The sequence below is a fragment of the Rhinopithecus roxellana genome, chromosome 20 (genome assembly GCF_007565055.1).
Source record: "Rhinopithecus roxellana isolate Shanxi Qingling chromosome 20, ASM756505v1, whole genome shotgun sequence".
Taxonomy (NCBI): domain Eukaryota; kingdom Metazoa; phylum Chordata; class Mammalia; order Primates; family Cercopithecidae; genus Rhinopithecus; species Rhinopithecus roxellana.
The window spans coordinates 69688220-69714436 of NC_044568.1; the positions used below are offsets into that span (position 1 = coordinate 69688220).

The 26217-nt window shown below is 54.5% G+C and overlaps 1 protein-coding gene across 3 annotated transcripts in view; it reads left to right on the forward strand.

The window, feature by feature from the left end:
- Positions 1–22848, forward strand: part of SLX4 (SLX4 structure-specific endonuclease subunit) — a 29486-nt gene extending 6638 nt beyond the window's left edge. For 2 of the 3 annotated variants that reach the window (XM_030925323.1, XM_030925324.1), the window contains exons 4-15: positions 1869–2058; positions 2959–3171; positions 6095–6291; positions 6391–6707; positions 7972–8203; positions 8686–8774; positions 9788–9934; positions 11527–11693; positions 13092–15397; positions 19200–19302; positions 20524–20943; positions 21351–22848. In XM_030925323.1, coding sequence (XP_030781183.1) covers positions 1869–2058; positions 2959–3171; positions 6095–6291; positions 6391–6707; positions 7972–8203; positions 8686–8774; positions 9788–9934; positions 11527–11693; positions 13092–15397; positions 19200–19302; positions 20524–20943; positions 21351–21705 — 4736 coding nt within the window. In that variant the 3' untranslated portion in view covers positions 21706–22848. Of the gene's footprint in view, positions 1–1085; positions 1181–1868; positions 2059–2958; positions 3172–6094; positions 6292–6390; positions 6708–7971; positions 8204–8685; positions 8775–9787; positions 9935–11526; positions 11694–13091; positions 15398–19199; positions 19303–20523; positions 20944–21350 lie in introns of those variants that run through there. The other variant, XM_030925325.1, reaches the window with a different exon arrangement.
- The last annotated feature ends 3369 nt before the right edge of the window (positions 22849–26217 follow it).

Sequence of the window (26217 nt, forward strand, 5' to 3'; positions counted from 1 at the left end):
ATTCTCGTGCCTTGGCCTCCTGAGTAGCTGAGATTACAGGCACCCACCACCACACGCGGCTAATTTTTTTGTATTTTTAGTAGAAACGGGTTTTCGCCATGTTGCCCAGGCTGGTCTTGAACTCCTGAGCTCAGGCGATCTGCCCTCCTCAGCCTCCCAAAGTGCTAGAATTAGAGGTGTGAACCACTGCACCCAAACCCATGACACTGAGTTTTTGAAGAGGCTAGGCTAATTGTATTATAAGATTTCCCACTCTCTGGATTTGTTTATTTCTTTATGGGATCCTTTAACTCCTTCCTCTAACTCTTGGGTTGCCCCACTCTGAGTGGATTAGAGGCTCATTGGCTCCAGGTGAGAGCGTGTGGCGACAGTGCCCCATAGCTGCTGTGTACTTGGTGTAGCACCAGCACAATAAGCATAATAATGCCAGGTGCTTCTGTTCTCCATCCCCGAAACAATATGGATTCTCATTTCTGATGAAAATTTACAAAAGGAAAAGAAATAGGAAGAAACCATTATTGGCAGACCTAGAGCTTAATAAGTATGCAGGCTCTTGGCATTGCATTGCAGATTTCACTTCAGTAACACCGAGAAGTGTCAGGCCGCCCCAGGGTCCACAGCAGGCAGTGATTTGATGTCCTGCTGAGGCATCAGTCCTGGATGCACATGTGAGGTGTAGAGGACGCACCCAGCTGGTGTGAGCTCCGCCCCTGCCCAGCATTTGACTCAGTTCTCTCTGTATCTTCACATCACACCCAGCAAGCTCTCAGAAAGAGATAAACCATTTCTTTGTTAAGAAACCAAACCAGGCTGGATGCGGTGGCTCACACCTGTAATCCCAGCACTTTGGGAGGCCAAGGCGGGCAGATCACCTGAGGTCAGGAATTCAGGACCACCCTGGCCAATATGGTAAAACCCCGTCTCTACTAAAAATTAGCCAGGTCTGGTGGTGTGCACCTGTAATCCCAGCTACTGAGGAGGCTGAGGCAGGAGAATCACTGGGACCTGGGAGGCGGAGGTTGCAGTGAGCTGAGATCGCGTCGATGCACTCCAGCTTGGGGACAGAGTATGAGACTCCGTCTCAGGAAAAAAAAAAAAAAGAAAAAGAAGAAGAAGACCAAACAAAACAGGGCACCAAAATGAAGGCGTGCTGTTTTGCTGGACTCAGTGGCAGGCACTGGTAGGCCACAGCCATCAAGAACTTGGGGGTTTATGAGGCGTTCAGGGCATTTCCCTTGTGAGTGACAGGGGTCTGCTTCAGCAATACCAGATGGGCCATCCTGGGAGCCATCTCAAGACCAGAATCAGTCCATTCTTTGGTCTGATGCTAAGGAAGAGATGCTGCTTTTTAACCGCCAAGGGCATTTCACTCTGCCCTAGTTTTATCACGGGCAGTAAAAGGTCAGCAGGAAAGGTTGAGCTTCGAAGAGAACATCTAGCTTTGTTGGAATATGAGCCTTGTGAACCTGCAATGCCCAAGGTAGCAGACTTTAGCAGAAGTGGGGAAGCTTAGGTCCTTGCTACTCAGAGTGGTCCTGCGGTGCCAGCATCGCCAAGCCTGGGGGCTGCTAGGAAGGCGGAGCGTCTCAGGCTGCACCCGGACCCCCTGAATTTGAATCTGAGTGTCGACAAGCTTCCCAGGCAATGCATATGCATGTTAAAGTTGAAGACGGCTGTTGCAGGAGTGCTGACTAGTGCCCAGTCTCACTGGACAGTGCCCGAGTCACCGGTCTGCAGAGTAGAGCTGGGTTCTGGTTTATTTGTGCTCCCCCTGCTCCCCATGGTCTGCAAGAGCCGACAGAGCAGAGGTCTGAGGGTGAGCTTGTCTTTGGAGTTGATCCTCACGGATCTTTGGTGCTTCTCCACAGTGTTTGGGCTTGGGCCCCCTGCCCCAGAGAGCGACGCTGCGGTGGCCTTGACCCTGCAGCAGGAGTTTGCACGGGTAGGAGCGTCGGCACATGATGATAGCCTGGAGGAAAAGGGTTTGTTCTTCTGCCAGATTTGTCAAAAGAACCTCTCAGCCATGAACGTGACCCGAAGGGAACAGCATGTAAACAGGTGGGGGCAGCTTGGGCCGTCACCTCTCCCGTGTACGTGACCAGAATCCCCGGGCACCCCAGGGCTGGAGTGGGGATCTCCACACCTTACTGTGAAAATAGCACTTCAGCTTTGTTGTCAACCTACCCCTTTTTAAAAAATAACTTTGTTGAGATATAATTCACAGAACATATAGTTCACCCATTTATTCACACAGTTGTGCAACTGTCACCACAATCACTTCTGGATTATTTTCATCATGGCGAAAAGAATCCCCACACCCATTAGCAGCCACTCCCTATTGCCCCTCTCTCCCCTGACAACCACTAATCAACTTTCTGTCTGGATGGATTTACCGATTCTGAAATTGCACAGTTGTCCTTTTGTGTCTGCCTTCTTTGACTGAATATGTTGTTTTTGAGGTTCATCCATGTTGTAGCATGGGACAGGCTTCATTCCTTTTTGTGGCTGAGTAGTAGCTCATCGTATGGATAGACTGTCTTTTTTCCCATTCTTAGATGAGGAATATGACCGTGGTTTATCCTTTCATCCATTGACTGACATTTGGAGCATTTCTACCCTTTGGGATTGTGGATAGAGCTGCCGTGAACATGGGTTTCATGTATTTGTTTGGGTACCTGCTTTCAGTTCTTGGGGGTCTATACTTAGGAGTGGAATTTCTAAGTTATCATGTAACTGCATTTAATCTTTCCTTGCTTTATTTAGCCAACTTTGCTAACAGATACCTAAGTGTAGTGTCTAGGGGCTGACTGCCAGGAGACGGAGTCAGGCTGTGTGGAGGGGATTAGCTTTGGGGAACTTGCTTTGACCACAGCACATCCATGATGACCTGGACCCACAGTTGCTCCAATCCACATTCCCGGGGAGGGTGGTTCTCCTGTATTAACTGTCTTCCTTCAGGTGCCTGGATGAAGCTGAAAAGGCACTAAGACCTTCTGTGCCTCAGATCCCTGAGTGCCCGATTTGTGGGAAACCGTTTCTTACCTTAAAGAGCAGAACCAGCCACTTGAAGCAGTGTGCTGTGAAGATGGAGGTTGGCCCCCAGCTCCTGCTGCAGGCCGTGCGGCTGCAGACAGCACAGCCTGAGGGGAGCAGCAGCCTGCCAGTGTCCAGGTGAGTCAACGAAAAGGAAGAAAACCAAGCCAAATATTGCTGTGTGCACTCAGGGCTTTTTCTATTTAAAAAAGCTTTTTATGGGCCGGGCGCGGTAGCTCACACCTGTAATCGCAGCACTTTGGGGGAGATCAAGGTGGGCAGATCAGCTGAGGTCAGGAGTTCGAGACCAGCCTGGCCAACATGGTAAAATCCTGTCTCTACTAAAAATACAAAAATTAGCTGGGCATGGTGGCGCATGCCTGTAATCCCAGCTACTTGGGAGGCTGAGGCAGGAAAATCACTTGAACCCAGAAGGTAGAGGTTGCAGTGAGCCAAGATCGCACCATTGCACTTCAGCATGGACAAGAGTGAGACCCTGTCTACAAAAAAAATGAAGCTTTTTATGGTGGAGGAAAAAAAGAGCCCTCCTTCATTCTGGAAATGAAACACTTAGGGTGGAAATGAGGTACAGTCTAGAAGGGAGTGAGGAGGGGACAGAGTCTGCATTCTGGAAGGCTCTGGACCTGCCCCTTTAGGTGGGTGCAGAAACGATCATCACACTATTTTCCTCAAGGTCCTTCCTGAGTTTCCAATCCTATGAACCCGCAGTCGGTACCCTCTAGTGCAGGGGTCCCTAACCCCCTGGCCTCGGACCAGTACCGATCTGTGGCCTGTTAGGAACCTGACCACACAGCAAGAGGTGAGCAGCGGGCAGGCAAGTTTTACCGCCTGAGCTCCGCCTCCTGTCAGATCAGTGGTAGCCTTAGACTCATAGGAACACAAACCCTATTGCGAGCTGCGCATGCATGGAATCTTGGTTGAGCTCTCCTTATGAGACTCTAAAGCCTGATGATCTGAGGTGAAACACTTTGATGCTGAAACCATTTCCCCGATTCGTGTCCCATGGAAAAACTGTCTTCCATGAAACCAGTTCCTGGTACCAGAAATGTTGGGGACTGCTGCTCCACCACATCTAAGAATTTGGTACTTTACTCCATCCTTTTCATTGTTGTATAGCATGGTTTCCACCTCAGCACAGTCCAGTTTTCACACTGTTAACATAAGATTATTCAGCACAGTTCAAAGAGTTGGTGATAGGCCAGGCACGGTAGCTTACACCTGTAATCTGAATACTTTGGAGGCCAGGGCAGAAGGATCACTTGAGCCCAGGAGTTCAAGACCAGCCTGGGCAACATAGCAAGACCCATCACTACAAAAAATTAAAAAATTAGCTGGCTGGTGCTGCACACCTGTAGTCCTAGCTACTTGGGAGGGTGAGGCGGAAGGATCGCTTGAGTGTGGGAGGTCAAGGTTGCAATGAGCTGTGATTGCACCACTGCACTCCAGCCTGGGCGACAGGGCAAGAACCTGTCTTCATAAAACAAAAACAACAACAAAGTTGGTGAAACAAGATTTTTAGAGGCCCTGCTCACAGCCAGGACACAAGTCCTCAGCATACAAACCACAGCCACACAAGTGCCAGAGGGCTGGCCCTGCTCTACCCTGTCGTGCTGCTGAGGACGCTAGAGCTGACACCAGGTTCATAGTGAATAAAGGCAACTTGGACCTTTGACTTCTCCAGGTTTGAGACCACTGTCAAGAGCAAAGGGAGCGCCAAAGGTGATGACTCTTTGTCCCGCCCACTGCTTTGCACACAGGTCATGGGCAGCCGAGCTGGGTTGGGGCTGAGATGGCAGAGGGCAGAGGGGATTCTCTTGGTGGGGGAGCCCATCTATATTTAGCACCTCCACACTAGCATGGTAGGGGTGCAAGCCTTGAGGCCTTAGAATAGAGGTCATCTAAGCCATTGCTTCTTTCTTGGCAGGACCACACCAAAAGCACCTGCTCAGATAAAGTATGTCTGCTTTTTAGAATACCTCCAAGTACTGAAACTAGATGTATGTAGATCCATTTAGAAGGCTGTTAGAGTAGAAAACTACAGGAGCTGGATGCCCTTATGGGGTCTTTGAACCCCTCCCTCCCCCAAGGCCAAGCCTGTGGTCCTCAGAACGCATGCCCCGGCCAGAGTACCTCATACTCTTTCCCCACAGTCCAAACCTGGCCTGCTGGGGAGTGAGGAGGGGACAGAGTCTGCATTCCCCTCACAGAGGCAGGGTCCTGGGCTGCCCAGGCGGCTCCTTTCCCACTGGGAGGCTGTGGTTATCCAGGTTCCTAGGAAGGTGAATTTGAGCCATCCCTGGCCCCGTGGAGAGCACGGGCTTTTGCAAAAGCCAGAGGCATGACTGCAATGCAGGGAAGGTAGGCCCAGTTTGTGCTAAGTTCCTTTGTCACCTCTGCCCTCCTCCTTGCCCAGCTTGGTGGGAGGCACCCAGACAGCCTAGCTTCTCTCCAGCCGAAAACTCCTGTTCATTTCCTCCAAACCAAACGCACTGCTGCCCATTGAAAGTGCAGAGTCCCGTGGCGGCTGTTGTCATGTTGACCATTGGCAGCCTAAGCTGGGAAGCCCTTCCTTCTGGCCATGGGCAGAGGCACTGCCCTGGAGCCCCTGCAGGAGGGAAGGGATCCTTTTCTGCTGGTGTGGCCGGGACCGTGTAAGGAGCATCGGAAGTACTGATGGGTGAAGGTGGTGGGAGTCCAGGGAGCCTGCTTAGAGCCATCGATTGTTGACTCCATTGGACGGGCTTGGCCACATGAGGATGTGCAGGTACCACAGATGGCTCTGGACATCTGCCATAAGCCTACTGGACAGCAGCACGTGAAGGAACCCAGACGCTCCCGTGCCTGGCCATGTTGAACTTTTGGCCTGTGATTGAATGAGTTCACACGAGGCAATAGAAGTGGGGGAGGGGTCTGCCTGGCAGGTCCACATCCATCACTTTTCTCTCAGGCCCAGCCCTCTCCAGGCCAGTGTGACCAACCTGAGAAGCGTGCACTCCTCTAGCCCCAGTAACTTTTCTTTTTGGCTGTCTTCTCACTTCAGTGATCACGGTGGAGGTCTGAAACGGAGAGGACCCGCCAGCAAGAAGGAGCCACGGAAGAGGCGGAAGGTGGACGAGGCACCGTCCGAGGACCTGCTGGTGGCCATGGCTCTGTCCCGGTCGGAGATGGAGCCATGTGCGGCTGTGCCAGCACTCAGGCTGGAAAGTGCCTTTTCTGAGAGGATAAAACCAGAAGCAGGTTTGTGTGGCCAGAACAGGCCCTGGGAGAGACCACCAGCGGGTCCCGGGGGAGTGGACCGACTCCACCATTGATGGTGTCGCTTTTGTTTCTCTCTAGAGAAGAAAAGTCGCAAGAAGAAACCCCCAGTGTCTCCCCCATTGTTGTTAGTCCAGGACTCTGAAACCACAGGCCGACAGATAGAGGACCGTGTGGCCCTGCTCCTCTCTGAGGAAGTGGAATTGTCTAGCACGCCACCACTTCCTGCCAGCAGGATTTTAAAGGAAGGGTGGGAAAGAGTGGGCCAGTGTCCTCCTCCACCTGAATGCAAGCAGAACTTTCTGTGGGAGGGCAGTGCACTGACTGGGGCCTGGGCCACGGAGGCCTTCTACACGGCCAGGCTGGTCCCTCCCCTCGTGCCCCAGCGGCCTGCCCAGGTGAGTCCCTCCCCTCAGGCACATGGGACAGGCTTTTGTGGGAGGCTGGTGGTCCCAGAACTGCAACACTGGGTATCCACAGCCAGGTGATGAAAAGTCCAGGAAGAAAAGGCAGAGGCGGGAGGAGGCCAGAGGGGCACTCGGTAGCTGCAGCTTTCTTCTCTGTCCAGCAACTACATGGTACTCTGGGTAGGATCAGGGAGAACCCGTGGTTTCCACCAGAGTGTGTTCCTGGAGTTTGTTGAAAATGCAGAGTCCTGGCTGGGCACGGTGGCTCACACTTGTAATCCCAGCACTTTGGGAGGCTGAGGTGGGTGATCACGAGGTCAGGAGTTTGAGACCAGGCTGGCTAACATGGTGAAACCCCTTCTCTACTAAGAATACAAAAATTAGCCAGACATGGTAGCACACACCTGTAATCCCAGTTACTTGGGAGACTGAGGCAGAAGAATCACTTGAACCTGGGAGGCAAAGGTTGCAGTGAGCCGAGATCGTGCCATTGCACTCCAGCCTGGGCAACAAGAGAGACTCTGTCTTTAAAAAAAAAAAAAAAAAAAAAAAAAAACAGGGCCGGGCACGGTGGCTCAAGCCTGTAATCCCAGCACTTTGGGAGGCTGAGACGGGCGGATCACGAGGTCAGGAGTTCGAGACCATCCTGGCGAACATGGTAAAACCCCGTCTCTACTAAAAAATACAAAAAAAACTAGCCAGGCGTGGTGGCAGGCGCATATAGTCCCAACTACTCGAGAGGCTGAGGCAGGAGAATGGTGTAAACCCGGGAGGCGGAGCTTGCAGTGAGCTGATATCTGGCCACTGCACTCCAACCTGGGCGACAGAGCAAGACTCTGTCTCAAAAAAAAAAAAAAAAAAAAAAGCAGAGTCCCAGGGCAGCTGGCAAAATGCCTCAGATGGAGCCCAGGAACCTGCATTTGAAACACATACTCCAGACAGTCCTGCAGCAAGTGTCCTCCTGCCATGGACTTCAGGAGGGTGGCAGGCCTGGGCCCCCCTGGCCTGATAAGCCTTTGTGCAAACAGATGCCAAGGCCTGGCCTTGGCCATGACCGAGGCGGAGCATGTTGACATGAGTGCTGGGGAAAAACGTCCCAGGACTGCCCCGGGCTGTGGCTGGAGCTCCGTCCCCACAGCCTACGTCCTGCTCTGTAGTTTTAGGTACAGCCATGCATACCACATGTGACAGCTTCTGCAGTGTGTGCGTCAGTGACAGCGACCACACAGTCACTCTGCTTACTGGCTTCTTTCAGGGCCTCATGCAGGAGCCCATACCGCCGCTGGTGCCACCTGAGCACTCAGAGCGAAGGTCACCCTCTCTTCACGGCACCCCCCCTGCAGGCTGTGGCTCTAGGGGGCTGTCGCCTTCGGCCAGCCAGAGGGAGCACCAGGCCCTGCAGGACCTCATGGACCTGGCGAGGGAGGGACTGAGCGCCAGCCCGTGGCCCAGCAGTGGGGGCCTGGCTGGCTCGGAAGGGGCTGCAGGTGAGATGCTGGGTGGGACTCCAGGGCCAGCCCTGCCCTCCTGGGCCTCCCTTCCCCGCGGCTGAGGCTGCTCTTGTGCCGCTGTGGTGGCAGCTCTGACCTGGTGGGAGAATACACAGCCTCTGGGCGCTTTCATTTTTTCTCAAAGGTGAATGTGGCGTTGACAACTCTGTCATGACTTTCCTTCCACTTTAACCAAAGACAGAGCTGTCTGCCCACAGCGAGTGAATCCTCTGGGTGAGCTGTTTTGCTATTCTCTTACCTCCCTGGTGGGGTGCGGATCACAAGGTCAGGAGATCGAGACCATCCTGGCTAACAGTGAAACAGGGCGTGCGCGTTTGCTTTGCATGAAGGCGTCCTCGAAAAGCAAGCGCCTCTCAAGGCACCGCAGGGGCCGGCTCAGCCTGTGGTCAACGCTGTCTTCTTGGTGGTGGATGTGGCTGGGCTGTGACGTTCCTTTAACCTGTGAATCCTCCGCTCAGGGTTGGACGTGGTGCCCGGCGGCCTTCCTCTGACTGGGTTTGTGGTGCCATCGCAGGACAAGCACCTGGAAAGGGGCGGCCGCACCTCGGTAAGGACTGGCTCTGTCCCACGCTCTGTGGTCCCGGCCACTCCCGCTTGCCACATGTGTGATGGGGTTGGCTCACCACTGGCCTGTGGCCCCCAATGCAAGTGCAGTGGCCTCTCAAGAAGGTCTCTGCTTTCCAGAAGGCTGCCACATGCTGACATCCGTGAGCAGAGCCATGGACCCACAGCCGCCCCGGCGCCCCTCTAGGGGCTCTGCCACAAGGCTTCTGCCTTTTCTGTCTGTGACTCCGTGGGCACCTTGGGGTTGAGGCCCCAGAGCCTGCTCTGTCCCAGGTCCCAGGAGTGTAGAGGGACCACAGTTTCTCAGCGTGGCTGCCCCATCCAGGCACGCTCTGCTCGTTCCTCAGTAGCTGCTAGCTCACCGAGGGCTTGCTGTCCCTGCCCTCTGTGCAGGTCCTGGGCTGGGCTCCAGAGCACAGCTGAGCAGACTGGCCCGGCCTCCCTGTCAGTGTGCTGTGTGGGGAGGACCCAGGGTGGGAGCTGGCTTTTCTGTAGAGTGGACCTCCTCCCATTTGCACGTCAGTGTCAACCAAGCACTTCATGCCAAGGCCAGCCTAGGGACATCATCACATACTGGACCCGGCTGTCCTCTTGGCCAGGTCCCCGAGCTGCTTGGACTCAGGGTGCTTGTCCGTCACAGGGGACGGGCGCACCTCCTCAAAGCCTAGGTATCCCACAGCCTGGCCCACACAGTGCAGGAGCTGCCAGCGCTGTGAATTCACGTCTAGCCCCATGTCTGGCCTCTCCACGGGTGCCAGGGAACCCACTGGCAAGAGCCAGAGGAACAAGCTAGTGCTTTGCTCTTCTGTGCTGCTCAGGGCCTTAGGGTCACTCGGAGGTTGAGCCCATCATGGGAACCATTTTGGAGAGGAAAGGAGAATGCAGGTCCTGGCACCTGGCCCACCCTAACACCACCTCCATGTGGGGAGCTTCCCACTGCCCCGGCAGAAGAACAGAGGTGGGGAGGTGACAGCTCTTCCTCTCCTCCCGCTTCAGCTCTCCCTTGGTCTGCTGGTTGCTGACTTTGGTGCCATGGTCAATAACCCACACCTGAGTGATGTCCAGTTCCAGACAGACAGCGGGGAGGTGCTTTACGCCCACAAGTTCGTGCTTTATGCCCGATGCCCGCTCCTCATCCAGTATGTAAGTACACAGGCCACCGTGTGCCCTCCTTTCCTCTCTCTCCCTCTCTAATCCTGCCTTTCTCCAACCAGGCCTCCCCATGTCTCAGATGCCCTTTCTACCACCCCCATCACCCTCACTTCCTGCCCCACAATGTTCTCACCTTCTCCCTCCCACCCATCCCTTTCTCTAATACGCGGAGAAGAGATACAGACCCACGCTTGAGGTTAGGAGTGGGTGTGAGGGGTAGCCTCAGAATCGGGAAACATCAGTGTTTTGTTCTGTTGAATGAAAATCCATTGTTTGGCCAGGTGCGGTGGCTCACGCCTGTAATCCCAGCCCTTTGGGAGGCCGAGGCGTGCGGATCACAAGGTCAGGAGATCAAGACCATGCTGGCTAACACAGTGAAACCCATCTCTACTAAAAATACAAAAATTAGCCGGGCGTGGTGGTGGGCATCTGTAGTCCCAGCTACTCAGGAAGCTGAGGCAGGAGAATGGCATGAACCTGGGAGGCGGAGCTTGCAGTGAGCTGAGATGGCGCCACTGCACTCCAGCCTGGGCGACAGGGTCAAAAACAAAAAAACAAAAAAGAAAATCCATTGTTTCCCAGAATTGTTTTCTCTTTCCTCTATTTGCATAATTACAAAAGCTCATAATTCATCTCTTCAGGGATGAGTTGCTGATGAACCTTCTGCTTTCTGACTTGAAAGCATTTGACTTGAGTGTGGGTAGGAACTCAGGGAGCTATTCTCAGTCTCTGTCAAAGTTCTGGAGCCCAGTTGTGTCTATCAGGAGGACTCTAACTGGGTCCTAGAATATCTAGTCCCAATATGATTTGACAAAAGAGGAGTGTTAGGCCTCACCTGTAAAATTATTGGCCAAAAATCTGCATAAACAGTGGCTAATGCTTTTCCTGGGGCATGGAGCTGCTTATAAGACTAGGGACTGGGCACAGCGGCTCATGCCTGAAATCCCTGTACTTTGGGAGACTGAGGTGGGAGGATCCCTTGGGGCCAGGAGTTCAAGACCAGCTTGAACAACATAGTGAGAGCCCATTTCTACAAAAAAAATTTAAAAATTAGCCTAGGGGCTGGGTGCAGTGGCTCACGCCAGTAATCTCAGCACTTTGGGAAGCCGAGGAGGGTGGATCATCTGAGGTCAGGAGTTTGAGACCAGCCTGGCCAACATAGCAAAACCTCATCTCTTACTGAAACTACAAAAAATTAGCTGGGCATGGTGCTGGGCACCTGCAAGCCCAGCTACTTGGGAGGCTGATGCAGGAGAATCGCTTGAACCCAGGAGGTGGAAGTTGCAGTGAGCCGAGAGCTCGCCACTGCACTCTAGCCTGGGCAACAGAGAGAGAGAGTCCAACTCAAAATAAATAAATTAATTAAATAATTAAAATTTAAATTTAAAATTAGCCTAGGAGTTCAAGGCTGCAGTAAGCCATCATCACACCACTGCACTCCAGCCTGGGTGACACGGGGAGACACTGTCTCTAAAAAGAAAAATAAAAAGACTAGTGACTTGCAGGATACCCCAGAGCATCTGCTTTGCTCCAAGTTACAAGTGTCTGGTCAGTAAACCCTCTGTGTTGCATTTCACCTTCAGGTGAACAACGAAGGCTTCTCTGCTGTAGAGGACGGGCTTCTGACCCAGCGTGTCCTGCTGGGTGACGTGAGCACCGAGGCCGCCTGCGCATTCCTGCACTATCTCTATACCGCGGACACTGGCCTTCCTCCTGGCCTGAGTTCTGAGCTGAGTTCCCTGGCCCACAGGTCTGGATTGCTCCCCAGCCTTTGAAAGTAACTGGCGAGGACTGGAAGGTTGACAGCTCTGGGGAGGGTTGTGCTGCTGCAGAGGGCTCGGGACTTCGGGGCTGAGGCCGAGAGAACCAACAGTCCTGTGTATACCTTTTAATCCCAAGTTCATGGCCAGCGATGACCCTGTAGAACAGGGCGTGTTAGGTGAAAGGCCAGAACAGACACACCAGAACTGACACTTGCAGGGGTGCCAAGCACTGGATCAGGAAGACTCTACTGAGTCCCATGGTTTTTAACCCCCTACGTGTGATAAGAGAATGGCCCTTGGCTACAGTGCCCCCCAAACACTGCTGCTCAGTGATCGTTCCACCGCTAGACCTGAGCAATGGCAGTCCTTTCCAGAGTCCCGTAAAACGGCATAGAGAGAATGCTTAGGCTGCATCCCAGATGCCGCAGCTCCCCTGGCTTGCATCCAGCCAGCATCTTAGGAGAGAGGCAGCAGCTCAGAGGGACAAGTGTTATGCCTCTGGACAGGGCCTGGGTCGCTGATCCAAGCCTGTGTCCTCCGTCTGCTGCTTTCTTAGGAAAGGAACAGCTCAGCCTCTGGGGTTGGAAATATACTGACTAGGCCACAGAGCCTTCAAGCAGGTGGCTGGCTGGCTTGCCCATTGGCCTGGGCTGATGCAAGGACTTGGTCTGCTGTGGATTGTGTCTGATGCCATGTCTTCATTTATGTTTTATTTTTTGGAGAGATGGAGTGTCGCTATGTTGCCCAGGCTGTTCTTGAACTCCTGACCTCAAGCAATCCTCCTGCCTCCGCCTCCCAAAGTGCTGGGATTATGGGCATGAGCCACCTTTTTTATTGTTTTAGAGACTGAGTCTCTTGCGGTTGCCCAAGCTGGAGTGCAGTGGCATGATCACAGCTCACTGTAGCCTTGAACTCATAGGCTAATTTTTACATTTTTTTGTAGAGATGGAGACTTTCTATGTTGTTCAGGCTGATCTCAAACTCCCGGCCTTGAGTGATCCTCGGCTTCCCAAAATGCTGGAATTTCAGGCATGAGCCACCATGCCTGGCCCTAACGCTATGTCTTGAGAGCCTCTGAGGCAGCAGCTCCCCAGTTTTGTAACTCTGCCAATCCCTGTTACCTTACATTCAGCCCGACACACCCCTTTATGTCTGCAGCTGTAGTTAGCAAGCCCTGCTTTAAGTGTTGTCAGTCTCTGGTTTCTGGAACGAAGTGGCCTGGGTGTTTCTGGCAAGGAGTGTGGGCTCCATCTTCAAAGGGAGCAGGGCCTGGGTCATGGTCATTCCTCCTGGTGAAGATTCTGCTCTGGTCTGCCACCCCACTGGGGTGCCCAGAGCCCATCTCCATGCAGAGTGGCGATGACCCTTGGTGTTTCGTGTTGCAGGTTTGGTGTGAGCGAGCTTGTTCACCTGTGCGAACAGGTGCCTGTCACCACGGACTCAGGGGGCAAACCATGGGAGGAGAAGGAAGCCGAGAATTGCGAAAGCAGGGCCGAGAATTTCCAGGAACTCTTGAGGTCAATGTGGGCAGATGAAGAGGAGGAAGCGGAGACTTTGTTGAAATTCAAGGACCACAAAGAAGATCAAGAAAACGTGAATGAAGCAGAAATGGAAGAAATTTATGAATTCGCAGCTACTCAGCGAAAGCTGCTCCAGGAAGAAAAAGCAGTGGGTGCTGGTGAGGATGCTGACTGGCTGGAGGGTGGCAGTCCGGTTTCTGGGCAGCTCCTAGCAAGTGTCCAGGTGCAGGAACGGTGGGACAAGGTGGAGGAGATACAGCCGTCGGAGCCAGGAAGAGATGAGGCCACCACCACCTGGGAGAAGGTGGGACAGCGCCCTCTCCCACCACCCCAGGACCAGTGCTCAGGGGCACGGGGAGCAGAGGCCCCCGAGCAGGAGGCGCTTGGCCGTTCCAGTTGCTCCAGCCCTTCCAGGGGCTGCCGGGCAGAGAGAAAAGAAGGCCCCCTTCCGTACTCGGATGATGCCGGTGATTACGAACAGCTCTTCTCATCAACTCAGGGAGAGAGCTCAGAGCCGTCCCAAGTAACAAGTGAGCCTGAGGAACGAAGTGGCGCTGTCAGGGAAAGGGGGCTGGAGGTTTCTCATCGCCTGGCTCCCTGGCAGGTGTCTCCACCGCACCCGTGCCGCTTCCTATTGGGGCCTCCCCAGGGCGGGAGTCCCCACGGGTCTCATCAGCCTCATCACACAAGCGGGTTGTCCCTGTCGACACCCCGGTCCCGCGGCGGAACTTCCCAGGTGGGCTCCCCAACCTCGCTGTCTCCAGCTATGCCATCAAAGCAGAAAAGGGACAGGAGCATCCTCATGCTGTCTAAAGAGCCAGGCCACCAGAAAGGCACAGAGCGTCGGTCCATGCTGGAGTGCAGAAATAAGGGGGTCCTGATGTCCCCAGAAAAATCTCTGTCCATTGACCTAACCCAGTCAAACCCTGAGCATTTGAGCTCCACGCCTCAGAAATCTTCATCCAAAGTGAACAAAGAAGACGAGGTCATCCTCTTACTGGACTCCGATGAGGAGCTAGAGCTAGAACAAACCAAAATGAAGTCCATTTCTAGTGATCCTCTGGAAGAAAGGAAAGCTCTAGAAATTAGCCCTAGGTCCTGTGAGCTGTTTTCCGTCATTGACGTCGATGCAGATCAGGAGCCTTCCCACAGCCCACCAAGAAGGGAAGCTGCGCTGCAGCAGGAGGACGAGGGGGCGCTGCTGGAGAACCGGGGCTCTTTGGGCAGCAGAGGGGCTCCCTGGCTGTTCTGTGACCGTGAGAGCAGCCCCGGCGAGGGCAGCACCACAGACACCTCATGGCTGGTGCCCGCCACCCCGCTGGCCAGCAGAAGCCGCGACTGTTCTTCCCAGACCCAAATCAGCAGCCTCAGGAGCGGGCTGGCCGTGGAGGCGGTGACACAGCACACGCCCAGGGCCTCGGTAGGAAACAGGGAAGGGAACGAGGCTGCACAGAAGTTTTCCGTCATCAGGACCCAGACACCACCGCCCCAGACACCGTCCTCTTGCCTCACTCCCGTCTCTCCAGGAACTTCTGATGGCAGAAGGCAAGGCCACAAAAGCCCTTCCCGTCCCCACCCTGGGGGCCACCCGCACTCCTCTCCGCTGGCTCCACGTCCCATCTCAGGGGACCGCGCCCACTTCAGCAGGCGGTTCCTGAAACACTCTCTGCCTGGGCCAAGCTTCCTGAGCCAGACCACAGTGAGTGAAGTGGTGGAAGTCGGGGACAGTGACGATGAGCAGGAGGTGGCCTCCTATCAGGCCAACAGCAGTCCCCCGCTGGACAGTGACCCTCCAATTCCAGTTGACGACTGCTGCTGGCACATGGAGCCCCTCTCGCCAATTCCCATTGATCACTGGAACCTGGAGCGGACCGGCCCCCTGAGCACCAGCAGCCCCAGCCGCAGGATGAAGGAGGCCACCGACAGCTGTGACTGCCGCTCCCTGGGACTCCTGGACACCACCCCCATCCAAGGAAGCTGCGCTGCCCGGAGGAAATCGCAAGAGAAGTCCTTGGGCGCGGGTTCCCCGGGGAACAGCAGGCTGAGCTTTCTGAATTCGGCTCTGTGGGACGATTGGGACGGGGAAGAGCAGAGGCCTCCAGAGACCCCTCCTCTAGCGCAGATGCTAAGCGTCGGTGGAGCTCAGAAGCCCGAAGGGTTAGAGACACCCAGTGAGTAGCCAGGAGAGCTGGGGAAGGGGACTGTCTTTGTTACTGTTTTACACTAAGCGGGTGTGGAGGTCGGTCATGAGACCCAGGGGCTGGCGGCGCTGAATGCCTGCTGGCCTGAGGCACGACACTTCCGCTGCCTTCCAGACTCCCCTCCACGGTGGAGGAGAGCCAGGCTGGCTCTCACGCTGCACTTCTTAGCCAGTAAGTCAGTGTTTCCCAGACTTACCTGGATCCAGTGCTCACCTGGGCATGTGTTAAAAATCCACATCTACAGACCCTTCTCCAGAACACGGAGCCGGCACCTCCAAAGGCCACGACTCATTCAGCAAGTATCGGCATGCCTTAAGATTAGACCAGGGTGGTTCTTCAAAATATTAACCGTGGAATGGCTGTAGGACCCAGCAATTCCACTTTTACCCGTGTATCCAAGAGAATTAAAACAGGGACTCAGACATCACGTTCATAGAGGTGCTATTCACAGTCGCCAAAAGGTAGAAGCAAGCCAAAGGCCCGCCAGCAGATGAACAGGGAGCCCCGCGTGGCCCGGCGAGAGAAGGGAATAGCGTTTGGCCACCACAAGGAATGAGGCACTGCCACGCGCTACAGCGGGGACGACCCAGGAAAAACATGCTGCCGGGTGAGAAGCCAGACACACAAGGTCATGTACTGTCTGCATCATGGATATGAAATGTCTAGAATAGGCAAATCCAGAGAGAACTCAGGTTAGTGGTTGCCCTGGGTTGGAGGGAGGGGGAATGGGGAGCGACTGCTCCCCATTTTTGGGGGGGTACAGGGTGTCCTTTTGGGGTGCTGAAAATGTTTTGGAAATGGATAGAGGTGATGATTGCACAATATTGTGAATACTTAATGCCACTGAATTATTCTCTTTATGATTTCTTTATGTGAATTTCACCTCAATTAAAAAAAGAATCAGGTGGGATAAGTGTGAGAGGCTGTGAGGTCCGTTCTTCCTGGTGCCCTCAGGTGCAGGAATGCCACCTCCCTGCTCATTTCAGTCCCCAGGGAGAGTCAGAGCCCCAGGTGTTGGCCCCCTTAGTGTTGCTGCTCCCGTCCAGGCACCTCCAGGGAGGGCCAGGAGGGCCGGGCTGGGCTGAGCACAACTGGGAGAAAGGCCAGGCTGTGAGTGCACACCTGCCTGTGGCCTGGGGGCCCGTTTCCTCCCAAATCCAGACAAATGAGACGACTGACAGTGCCCTCGGCCCTCAGGGGCTTCAGAAGCACCTGGAGAGCTTCTTATAGCACCCGTTGCCCCAGCCTGCCCTAGAGCCTCGCTTCAGGAGGGTGACCAAGATTTGCATTTCTAACCAGTTCCCAGGCAGTGCTGTGAGAACGGCTGCAGGAAGCTGCACAGCAGATCTGAGGTGGGCTTCAGGATGATGCTGCGGCCACAGGAAGAATCGTGCCTTTCTCAGGAGACAGAACCTACCACTTTCATCGGGGGCTCAAAGGGCTCCATGGTCATAAAAGGCAGAAGAAGCAAAGTCTGACTGTTCTAATGTGTCACCAGGCTGGAGTGCAGCGGCGCAATCTCGGCTCACTGCAACCTCCACCTCTTGGGTTGAAGGGATTCTCCTGCCTCAGCCTCCCAAGTAGCTGGGACTACAGGCACCTGCCACCACTCCCAGCTAATTTTTGTACTTTTAGTAGAGATGAGGTTTCCCCATGTTGATCAGGCTGGTCTTGAGCTCCTGACCTCAGGTGATCCACCCTCCTCGACCTTCCAAAGTGCTGGGATTACAGGCGTAAGCCACCTCGCCCAGTCTATTATTTTTTAAAGTAACAGCTTTATTTAGATATAATTCACATACCATAAAATCCACCCTTTTAAAATGGACAGTTCAGTGGTTCTTAGTACATTCACAGTGTTGTGCAATTGTCACCACTCTCTAATTCCAGAACATTTTCATCATCTCAAAAATCCCACACCCATGAGCAGTCTCTCCCCTTCCCCTTCCCCCAGCCCTGGCAACCAAGAACATACTTTCTGTCTCTATGGATTTGCCTATCCTGGACATTTCATATAAACAGAGTCATGTATTACTAATGTGTGGCCTTTTGTGTCTGGCTTCTTTCAGTTAGCATACAGTTTTCAAGATTCATACATGTTGTGGCACGGATCAGTAATTTATACCTTCTTATTTATTTATTTTTTTTGAGACAGAGTCTCGCTCTGTCGCCCAGGCTAGAGTGCAGTGGCACGATCTCGGCTCACTGCAAGCTCCACCTCCCGGGTTCAAGCGATTCTCCCGCCTCAGCCTCCCGAGTAGCTGGGATTACAAGCACCCATCACCATGCCATGCCCGGCTAATTTTTTCATATTTTTAGTACAGATGGGGTTTCACCATGTTGGCCGAGCTGGTCTCGAACTCCTAACTTCAAGTGATCCACCCACTTTGGTCTCCCAAAGTGCTGGGATTACAAGCCTGAGCCACTGTGCCTGGCCTGTTTTTGAGTCAGGGGTCTTGCTGTGTCACCCAGGCTGAAGTGCAGTGGTGCAATCACAGCTCATTGCAGCCTCGACCTCCCAGGCTCAAGTGATCCTCCCACCTCAACCTTCTGAGTAGCTGGGACTACAGGCAGCTGCCACCATGCCCGGCTAATTTTTTTTTTTTTAGTAGAGACAGAGTCTTGCTATGTTGCCCCAGCTTTGAGCATACTGTCTGACTAATACCCCACTGATGGTAAGCCACATTTTGCTTACCCATTCATCTATTAGTGAACATACGGGTTGTTTTTACTTTGTGGTTATTAATAATGCCACTTAAGAATATTCATGTGCAAGTTTTCGTGTAGATATAAGTTTTCATTCTTCTTGGTTCTATACTTAGGAGTGGAATTGCTGGGTCATATGGCAACTGTGTTTAGCATTTTGAGGAACTGCTAGACTGTTTTCCAGAATGACTGTACCATTTGAAATCTCCACCAACACTTGTTACTCTGTTTTTGTTGTTGTTTGTTTGCTCGTCTTTTTGAGACAAGGTCTTGCTCTGTCGGCCAGGCTGGAGTGCAGTGGCGTGTTCACAGCTTGCTGCAGCCTCAACCTTCCTGGCTCAGGTGATCCTTCTGCCTCAGCTCCCAGATAGCTGGAACAACCACAAACAGCTGCCCACATTGGTGGCTTTGGCCACCACACCCAGCTAACTTTTTTTTTTTTTTTTGTAGAGATGGGGTTTTGCCATGTTGCCCAAGCCCTCTGTTTTTTGTTATGGCCATCCTAGTGGGCGTGCAGTAGTATCTCATTGTGGTTTTGACTTGCATTTCCCTGATGACTAACAATGTTCAGCACCTTTTCACGTGCTTATTGGCCATCTGTAGATCTTATCTGGAGAAATGTCTGTTCACATCCTTTGCCCATTTTTTAATTGGGTTTTTTTAATTGATGAATTATTTTTGAAAAACAAAACTGATGTCTAAGCCTGTCTGAAGAGTATATCAGTGTGGCCCATTGTCACCTCAAGTTGTCACTGCGGGGCAGACATTTTGAAGTTTCCATGCCTAAGTTTTAGTCACATGCCGGGCTGTTGGGTTCACCGGCCCCAGGAGCCATGTTCAGCTGGGATCCATGTTATACATGGTGTGGTCCTCAGTGCGTGCCACTGATGCTGTCATCGGGAAGCCCCTGCTCCAGACAGGGAAGGGGTGACCGTTGTTGCTTTCATGGAGCAAAACGATGCTTGGGTTACCTTCAAGTGCAGTATTCCTCTTGGTCACGCTACTGGGATCAGACATGGGCAATCCGTGTCCGTCGTGCTAAAACGTGTGCTGCTTTTGTTTTACCCAGAAGGTGTAAATCGGAAGAAGGACTTGCCCCCCAAAGTGCCCATAACACCGATGCCACAGTATTCCATTATGGAGACACCGGTGCTGAAGAAGGAACTGGATAGGTTGGTGGTCTTCTCCCTCCCACAAGTAACCAGGTTTCACACGCCTGGGGGCGGAAGGGTCCCTGCGTGTTCTCTTTGGGTCTGGTGGATGCAGCTGGCTTGGGCTTGGGAAGAAAGGCCTGCAGTCGGCTCCTTTAGGGAGCATGCGTGACTGCTGGGTGCCGGGTGAGCCGCCCAGTTCTCTCTGCGTACCATTCCCCAGGGAGGCAACACATGAGACTCCTGTATGTCACCCCTGGGCAGCAGGTCCCCATGTTCCGTGTGGATAGACATGGCCCTCTAGCCAGAGCAGTCTGAGTGAGGAGGCCTGATTTTTTTTTTTGAAAGACGGAGTGTCGCTCTGTCACCAGGCTGGAGTACAGTGGCACAATCCCAGCTCACGGCAACCTCTGCCTCCCGGGTTCAAGAGATTCTCCTGCCTCAGCCTCCCGAGTAGCTGGGACTACAGGTGTGCGCCACCACGCCTGGCTAATTGTTGTTTAGTAGAGATGGGGTTTCACCATGGTAGGCTGGTCTCAAACTCCTGACCACGTGATCCACCCGCCTCGGCCTCCCAAAGTGCTGGGATTACAGGTGTGAGTCACTGCGCCCAGTGGAGGCCTGATTTTTTAAAAAGAACATTTAACTCTCACATCCACATGACACTGCTCTTACACTCGGGCACCCAGGGAAGCTTGTGCTGCCACCATCCCTCAGCACTGGGAGCAGCATATCTTTTGTTTTTTATTTTTGGAGATAGGATCTCACTGTTGCCCAGGCTGGAGTACAGTGATGTGATCTGGGCTCGCTGTGGCCTCAACCTGCAAGGCTTAAGCGATCCTACCTCATCCTCCCTCGTAGCTGGGACTCCAGGCGACACCACCATGCCTGGCTAATTTTTGTATTTTTTGTAGAGATGGGCTCTTGCTATGTTGCCCAGGCTGGCCTTGAACTCCTGAACTCAAGCTATCCTCCTGCCTCAGCCTCCTGAAGTGCTGGGATTCTAAGTGTGAGCCATTGTGCCTGGCTGACAATGTTTCTTTTGGAATATTCAGAGTAAGCTCAGTTGGCTCCTAGAATAGACACTAACCTCCGATGCTCCCAGAAGTCAGGCATCTATGGTTTGTCACACAAGCCATTCACTGAATGCATTGGGCATCACTCTTTGCTAAGATGGGGAACATTGTGGAGTGTGGACCAGCTGTGTGGGTGGGTCCTGAGGCCCACCTGTCCCTCCGTCAGGTTTGGAGTCCGCCCTCTGCCTAAACGCCAGATGGTTCTGAAGCTGAAGGAGATATTCCAGTACACTCACCAGACCCTAGACTCAGACTCTGAGGATGACAGCCAGTCCTCACAGCCGCTACTGCAGGCGCCTCGCTGCCGGACCCTCACCTCCCAGACCTACAAGCCTTCAAGGGCAGGGGCCCATGCCCAGCAGGAGGCCACCACAGGACCCGGGGCCCATAGGCCCAAGGGACCTGCTAAGACCAAGGGCCCCCGACATCAAAGGAAGCATCATGAAAGCATCGCACCTGCACCCCCAAGCAGGTCGCCCACCAAGGAGGCACCTCCAGGCCTTGATGATGATGCCCAGCTCCCAGCCTCCCAGGAATCCGTGGCCACTTCTGTGGACGGCAGTGACAGCTCCTTGAGCTCACAGAGGTAACAGGATGGATGCGATGGGGTCAGTGGCCTCATGTATCCTCTGGCCCGTGGGTGTGAGGGTTGGCACGAGTGAGGCCTAATGTCCAATCTTCAAAAACCCCCATCACCTTCTGGGTTTGACCTATGGGAAAACCAGGTGGGTTTAGGGGGCTGGTTCCCTGACCCCAGCCCTGCACAGGCCTCCTGGTTCCTGCTCCACACACTGTACACTTCTGGCTGGGGCAGGATCCCGCTGGAGTAGCCTGCAGGGATCTCTCAGGCCCGTCCTGCCTTGCTGCGGATCGTCTGTGCCACGGGCCAGGCTCCACGGGACCTGTAGACACCCTCCTTCCTTTAAAGAGGCACCTGGTCTCAGGGGCCGGAGAGAAAGGGGTTGCAAACCATCCTGGTCTGGCTCTTTCCAGTTCTTCCTCCTGTGAGTTTGGAGCGGCATTTGAGTCTGCAGGTGAAGAGGAGGAGGGTGAGGAGGAGGTCAGCGCCTCGCAGGCAGCCGTGCAGGCGGCGGACACGGACGAGGCGCTGAGATGCTACATCCGCTCCAAGCCGGCCCTGTACCAGAAGGTGCTGCTGTACCAGCCCTTTGAGCTGGGGGAGCTGCAGTCGGAGCTGAAGCAGAACGGCCTCCGTGTATCCTCGCGCAGGCTGCTGGATTTCCTGGACACCCACTGTATCACCTTCACCACCGCCGCTGCCCGCAGGGAGAAGCTCCGGGGCAGGAGGCGGTGGCCTCGGGGCAAGAAGAAGGCGGCACGGAACTGACGGGGCATCCCGACCCCACCCCACCCCGCCATCAGCAGCCCCCACCCCCACCATGTGCAGGGAGGACCTGGGACACCCAGTGTGGGTCGGGCATCCACAGGCATTTCTGGGCCTGGGGACCACATCAGCTCTGCACTGTGACGATGACCACAGCCCAGTCCAAGGCTTCCTCCTTTGGGCTCTGCTTTCTAGGTGGCATTTGGAGCATGTCACCCACTGGATTTAGAGACTCCAGCCCCTTCCTCTGTCCATGCCCACAGTGTGTCTCCCTTTTTTTGTTTTTTGAGACAGAGTCTCGCTCTGTCGCCCAGGCTGCAGTGCAGTGGCGCAATCTCAGCTCCCTGCAACCTCCGCCTCCCGGGTTCAAGCGATTCTCCTGCCTCAGCCTCCTAGGTAGCTGGGACTACAGGCACACACTGCCACGCCCAGCTAATTTTTTATATTTTAGTAGAAATGGGGTTTCCCCATGTTGCCCAGGCTGGTCACAAACTCCGGCGCTCAGGCAATCTGCCTGCCGTGGCCTCCCAAAGTGCTGGGATTACAGGCATGAGCTACCACGCCCAGCCCAGTGTGTCTCCCTTTAACCCAGTAGGGCCCTCAGGTGTCCCGAGGGGCAGTAAGCCATCACCAGCTGGCCAGGGCATGGCCTATTCTGCCACATTTGCCACCCTCTGAGCCCACCAGTCCTGGGCACAGCTGCCCCACACGTCTGTTCTGAGATGGACATAGGTCCAGCCTGCCCCAGCAGCCTGGGCCCGTCCTCCTTAGCACTCAGGCCAACCCTAGCCACCACCAGCCTGAGACCAGGTGTCCTCAGGCTCCCTGCACTGCCACAGCCCAGTGCAGCTCTCCTGGCCCAGCCGTGCTACCCGGACGCTTGTCATTGTTACCAGCAGTCTCCCAAGTGGACAGTGCACAAGTGCCCAGAACAACTCTGATGCCCGCAAAACAAACATGTTCACTAGTGGGTTCCATTCTTTGGGTTAAAGCTGCCTCCAGCCTCAGGAGCAGTGTGGAGGAAGATGAGGGCCAGGAAAGAAGGAAACCTCGGTCTCTCCATCCCTGTGAATGTCCTCGTCTGTTTCAAATACGGTGCAGTCAGTTTTATATGATGTGCAATAAACCAAAAAGGCTTTATTAAAATCTCCTGGCTGCCACACTCCAGGAAGATCACGAGGGAAATAGGTGGGAGCTGGAGACACCGTGGCCCCTGAGCCCCCACCCCACACCTGCAGAAGCCCCCACCTTGCACCTGCCCTTTACTGCGGAGTAAGCTGGGCCTGCTGTCTCCTTATTTCAGTTCCTCGACCAGAGATGCACATGTTCATTCATTAATCCCCACACCCACATCCAACAGAGCCCTGGCCGGGTGCCAAGCTCCAGCCCCCCGCTCCTTGAAGTGGGGCCGAAGCACCCCCAGCAGCTGCCTCAGCTGGGGGTTGCTAGAAAAGCAGACTCAGACCCCCGCCACCGCCCAGCTCACCCCACAACTCACCGAGTCACCACATGCCTTTACCAACGCGTCCAGTCCAGTAGAGGAGACAGACACTGGCCTATCCCGGCCTGGTGGGGGGTCGAGCTTCGGTGGCCTGAAGGGCTGTGTCAGGGACAGCCTCCCAGAACTGGGGTTTGTGAGCTGCGTCTTAGGGCTGAGCAGAATTTAGGGGGTGAAATGTGGTTTCTGGCACACATACTGTGTCCTGGCACGTAAGCCAGTGGAGAGGCCCTGGCTTCCCAGCTTACGGTGCCCGGGGCGGACAATTAGAGCCTGAGATCAGCTGTGATCAATCTAGGCTGGCCTCTGGCCTGTTTTGGAAGGCATCACGCGCTGCTTCCTTGATGGGCTGATCCCCCTCTCTGGTGTTAGGGAAGTAAGAGGGAGTGGTGAAGGTGGGCACTCAGGGCCCCTGTCCGGCCTCGCAGGGTTTGTGGTTTGGACGCATGTGTTGTGTGCCATGACTTGAAAGTTGAGAACTTCAGGGCTGGTAAAGACGGGTTGGGGGAGGGGTTCCAAGTAGTTAACAAGCCAGGTTAGGAGCCTTGAGTGCAGTGTGAGCCCAAGGCCGGGGGAGGCATGGCCTGGGGACTGGATCCAAGCCTCGCGGTGACCTTGGATTCAGTTGGGGCCGCTGGACACTTCCTGGGCCAACGGGCCAACGCTGGGCAGAGGCTCGGTGTATGCACTGCCACCCGGCCAGGGGACTAGATGCTGGCCCTGAACCTACAAAGAAGCATTTCCTTGTCCTGAAACAAGCTGTGAAACAGCTGATGCCTCCAGAGGGAAAGGGGTTGAAGGAGTCACTGCAGGAGCCCACAGAGGCATGGTGGCATCCAGGAGTAGACCTGGCCCCTGCCACGGGGATGACGCTGACCCGGGCAGCATAAAACTAGGTCCAGCTGACAGATGGAAAATACCTTCTCACAGCACCCGCAGCAAGGCTGGCAGGCAAGGGGCCTCCTCGTGGACAAGGCGGGAGAGAATTCCCTTCCAGGAGTGACTGAGAAGGAAGCTGGCAGCCCGGGCATGGTGGCTCCCACATGTAATCCCAGTGCTTTGGGAGGCCAAGGCAGGAGGATCACTTGAGCCCAGAAGTTTCAGACCAGCCTGGGCAATATAGTGAGGCCAAGTCTCTATTTTGAAAACAATATTAAAAAAATTTCTAAAGGGGTTAAAAAAGACTGGCAGCAGAACTTTCATTGGTAACAACTAAATCAGAAAACGGGTCTGTCCCTGCCTCACTGTAATGTGAAGAGGCCTCCAGGCCTGTTCCACTTTTGGTGGCCCCAACCTGGCATGGCTTGGGCACGGCCCCTCAAGGCAGTCACAGGGGAGCCACAGCCCAGCCTGGGCCCAGGCGAGGGGTTCACAGAGAAAGAGCCTGCAGGCAGGGGCCTCATGCTGTTGCCAAGTTAGGAAGGGCTGAGGCCACTGCCTGTCCAGCTGACCCCAGCTCTGGGTGGAGAGAAAGCCTCAGAGTGAGAACAGTTAGGGAGCCCCCAGCCCAGCATCCCCCTCCACCAGGAGCCAGGAGGATGGCCCATCTGGTTCTCAGCAGAGCGGGCAGAGTGGGGAACGGGACCAGCCCTGTGTGGACTGATGGACATTCCTGTGAGGGGGAGGAACAGGGGCTGGGCTGCTCCCCGAGATCCCATGGAGGAGGCTGTGTCCTCTCAGGCTCCACATCCATCCCCCGTGAGCCACGAAGGGAGGCAGAGTGAGCCTTTGGCCCCTTTCATGTGACAGATACCCACCAGGCCCTGCGGTTTCCAACATCCTGTGGGCGGCCTGGTTTCAGGCGCCTTTGCTGCTCCTCACAGCCGAGGCTGCAGCTGCTGGGTCTGCACTCTGCCTGCCTGGAGCCTCAGGCAGCCTTCTCAAGGGGCCATGGTGTCCTCCCAGCACCCAGCAGGTTCCTGTGTGCTCAGCATTGTTGGGAGGGAGGGAGAGGAAGGAGGGAAAAAAGGCAGGCAGGCAGGGGAATGTACAGGAGCACTTCTGGTCTGCTGCCTCAGTTCCCTCCCCCCCATCACCCACACAGGCTCTGGGGAACCAGCTAACCCTCCCACCTCCCCTGAGCCACAAGCTGCTCTATGAGTCCAGACCTACTGTTCTCCTGCTCTACAACCATCGCTGGCTCCCACTTGCTTGCTGAGGAAAATTCAGACCCCATGACCCCTGTCCCTTGGCTCCCACCTTGTCACCTGCTTCCCTCAGTGGCCCTATGTTGCTTGCTCCCTGTCCCCGGTGGATGTCCCATACTTTTCCTTTATTGTAATTTTTCTCACGTGGCTTGCTCTGGGTCATGTCCTTTCCCCTCACGCCCTTCCCTATCAGGGCAGGCCATCCACGGAGGTCCACTTCCAGGGGCCGAGTGGGATCCCTTGCTGCAGACGGCGACATTCTGCTGTTTCCTCTTAGGGTACAGGTGACCTGCCTCTGGGGAGCCCTTTGGTCACAGGAAGATGTTATGGGGCACAGCTGAGTCAGAGGTGCCTACTGAATGACAGAAAAGAAAGCAAGAGGTGTTCAAAGGGGGAGCACAGTGGCTCACACCTGTAATCTCCATGTTTTGGAAGGCCAAGGCAGGAGGATCACTCGAGCCCCAGGAGGTGGAGGCTACAGTGAGCCGAGATCACATCACTGCACTCCAGTCTGGGTGACAGAGCAAGATCCTGTCTCAAAAAATAAGTAGGCTGGGTGCAGTGGTTCAAGCCTGTAATCTCAGCACTTTGGGAGGCTAAGGTGGGCGGATGACCTGAGGTCAGGCATTCAAGACCAGCCTGGTCAACGTGGCGAAACCTCTCCTCTACCAAAATACAAAAATTAGCGGGGCATGGTGGTGCGTGCCCGTAATCCCAGCTACTCAGGAGGCTGAGGTAGGAGGATCTCTTGAATCCGGGAGGGGGAGGTTGCAGTGAGCTGAGATTGCACCACTGCACTCCAGCTTGGGCAACAGAGCAAGACTCTGTCTTAGATAAATAAATAAATAAATAAATAAATAAATAAATAAA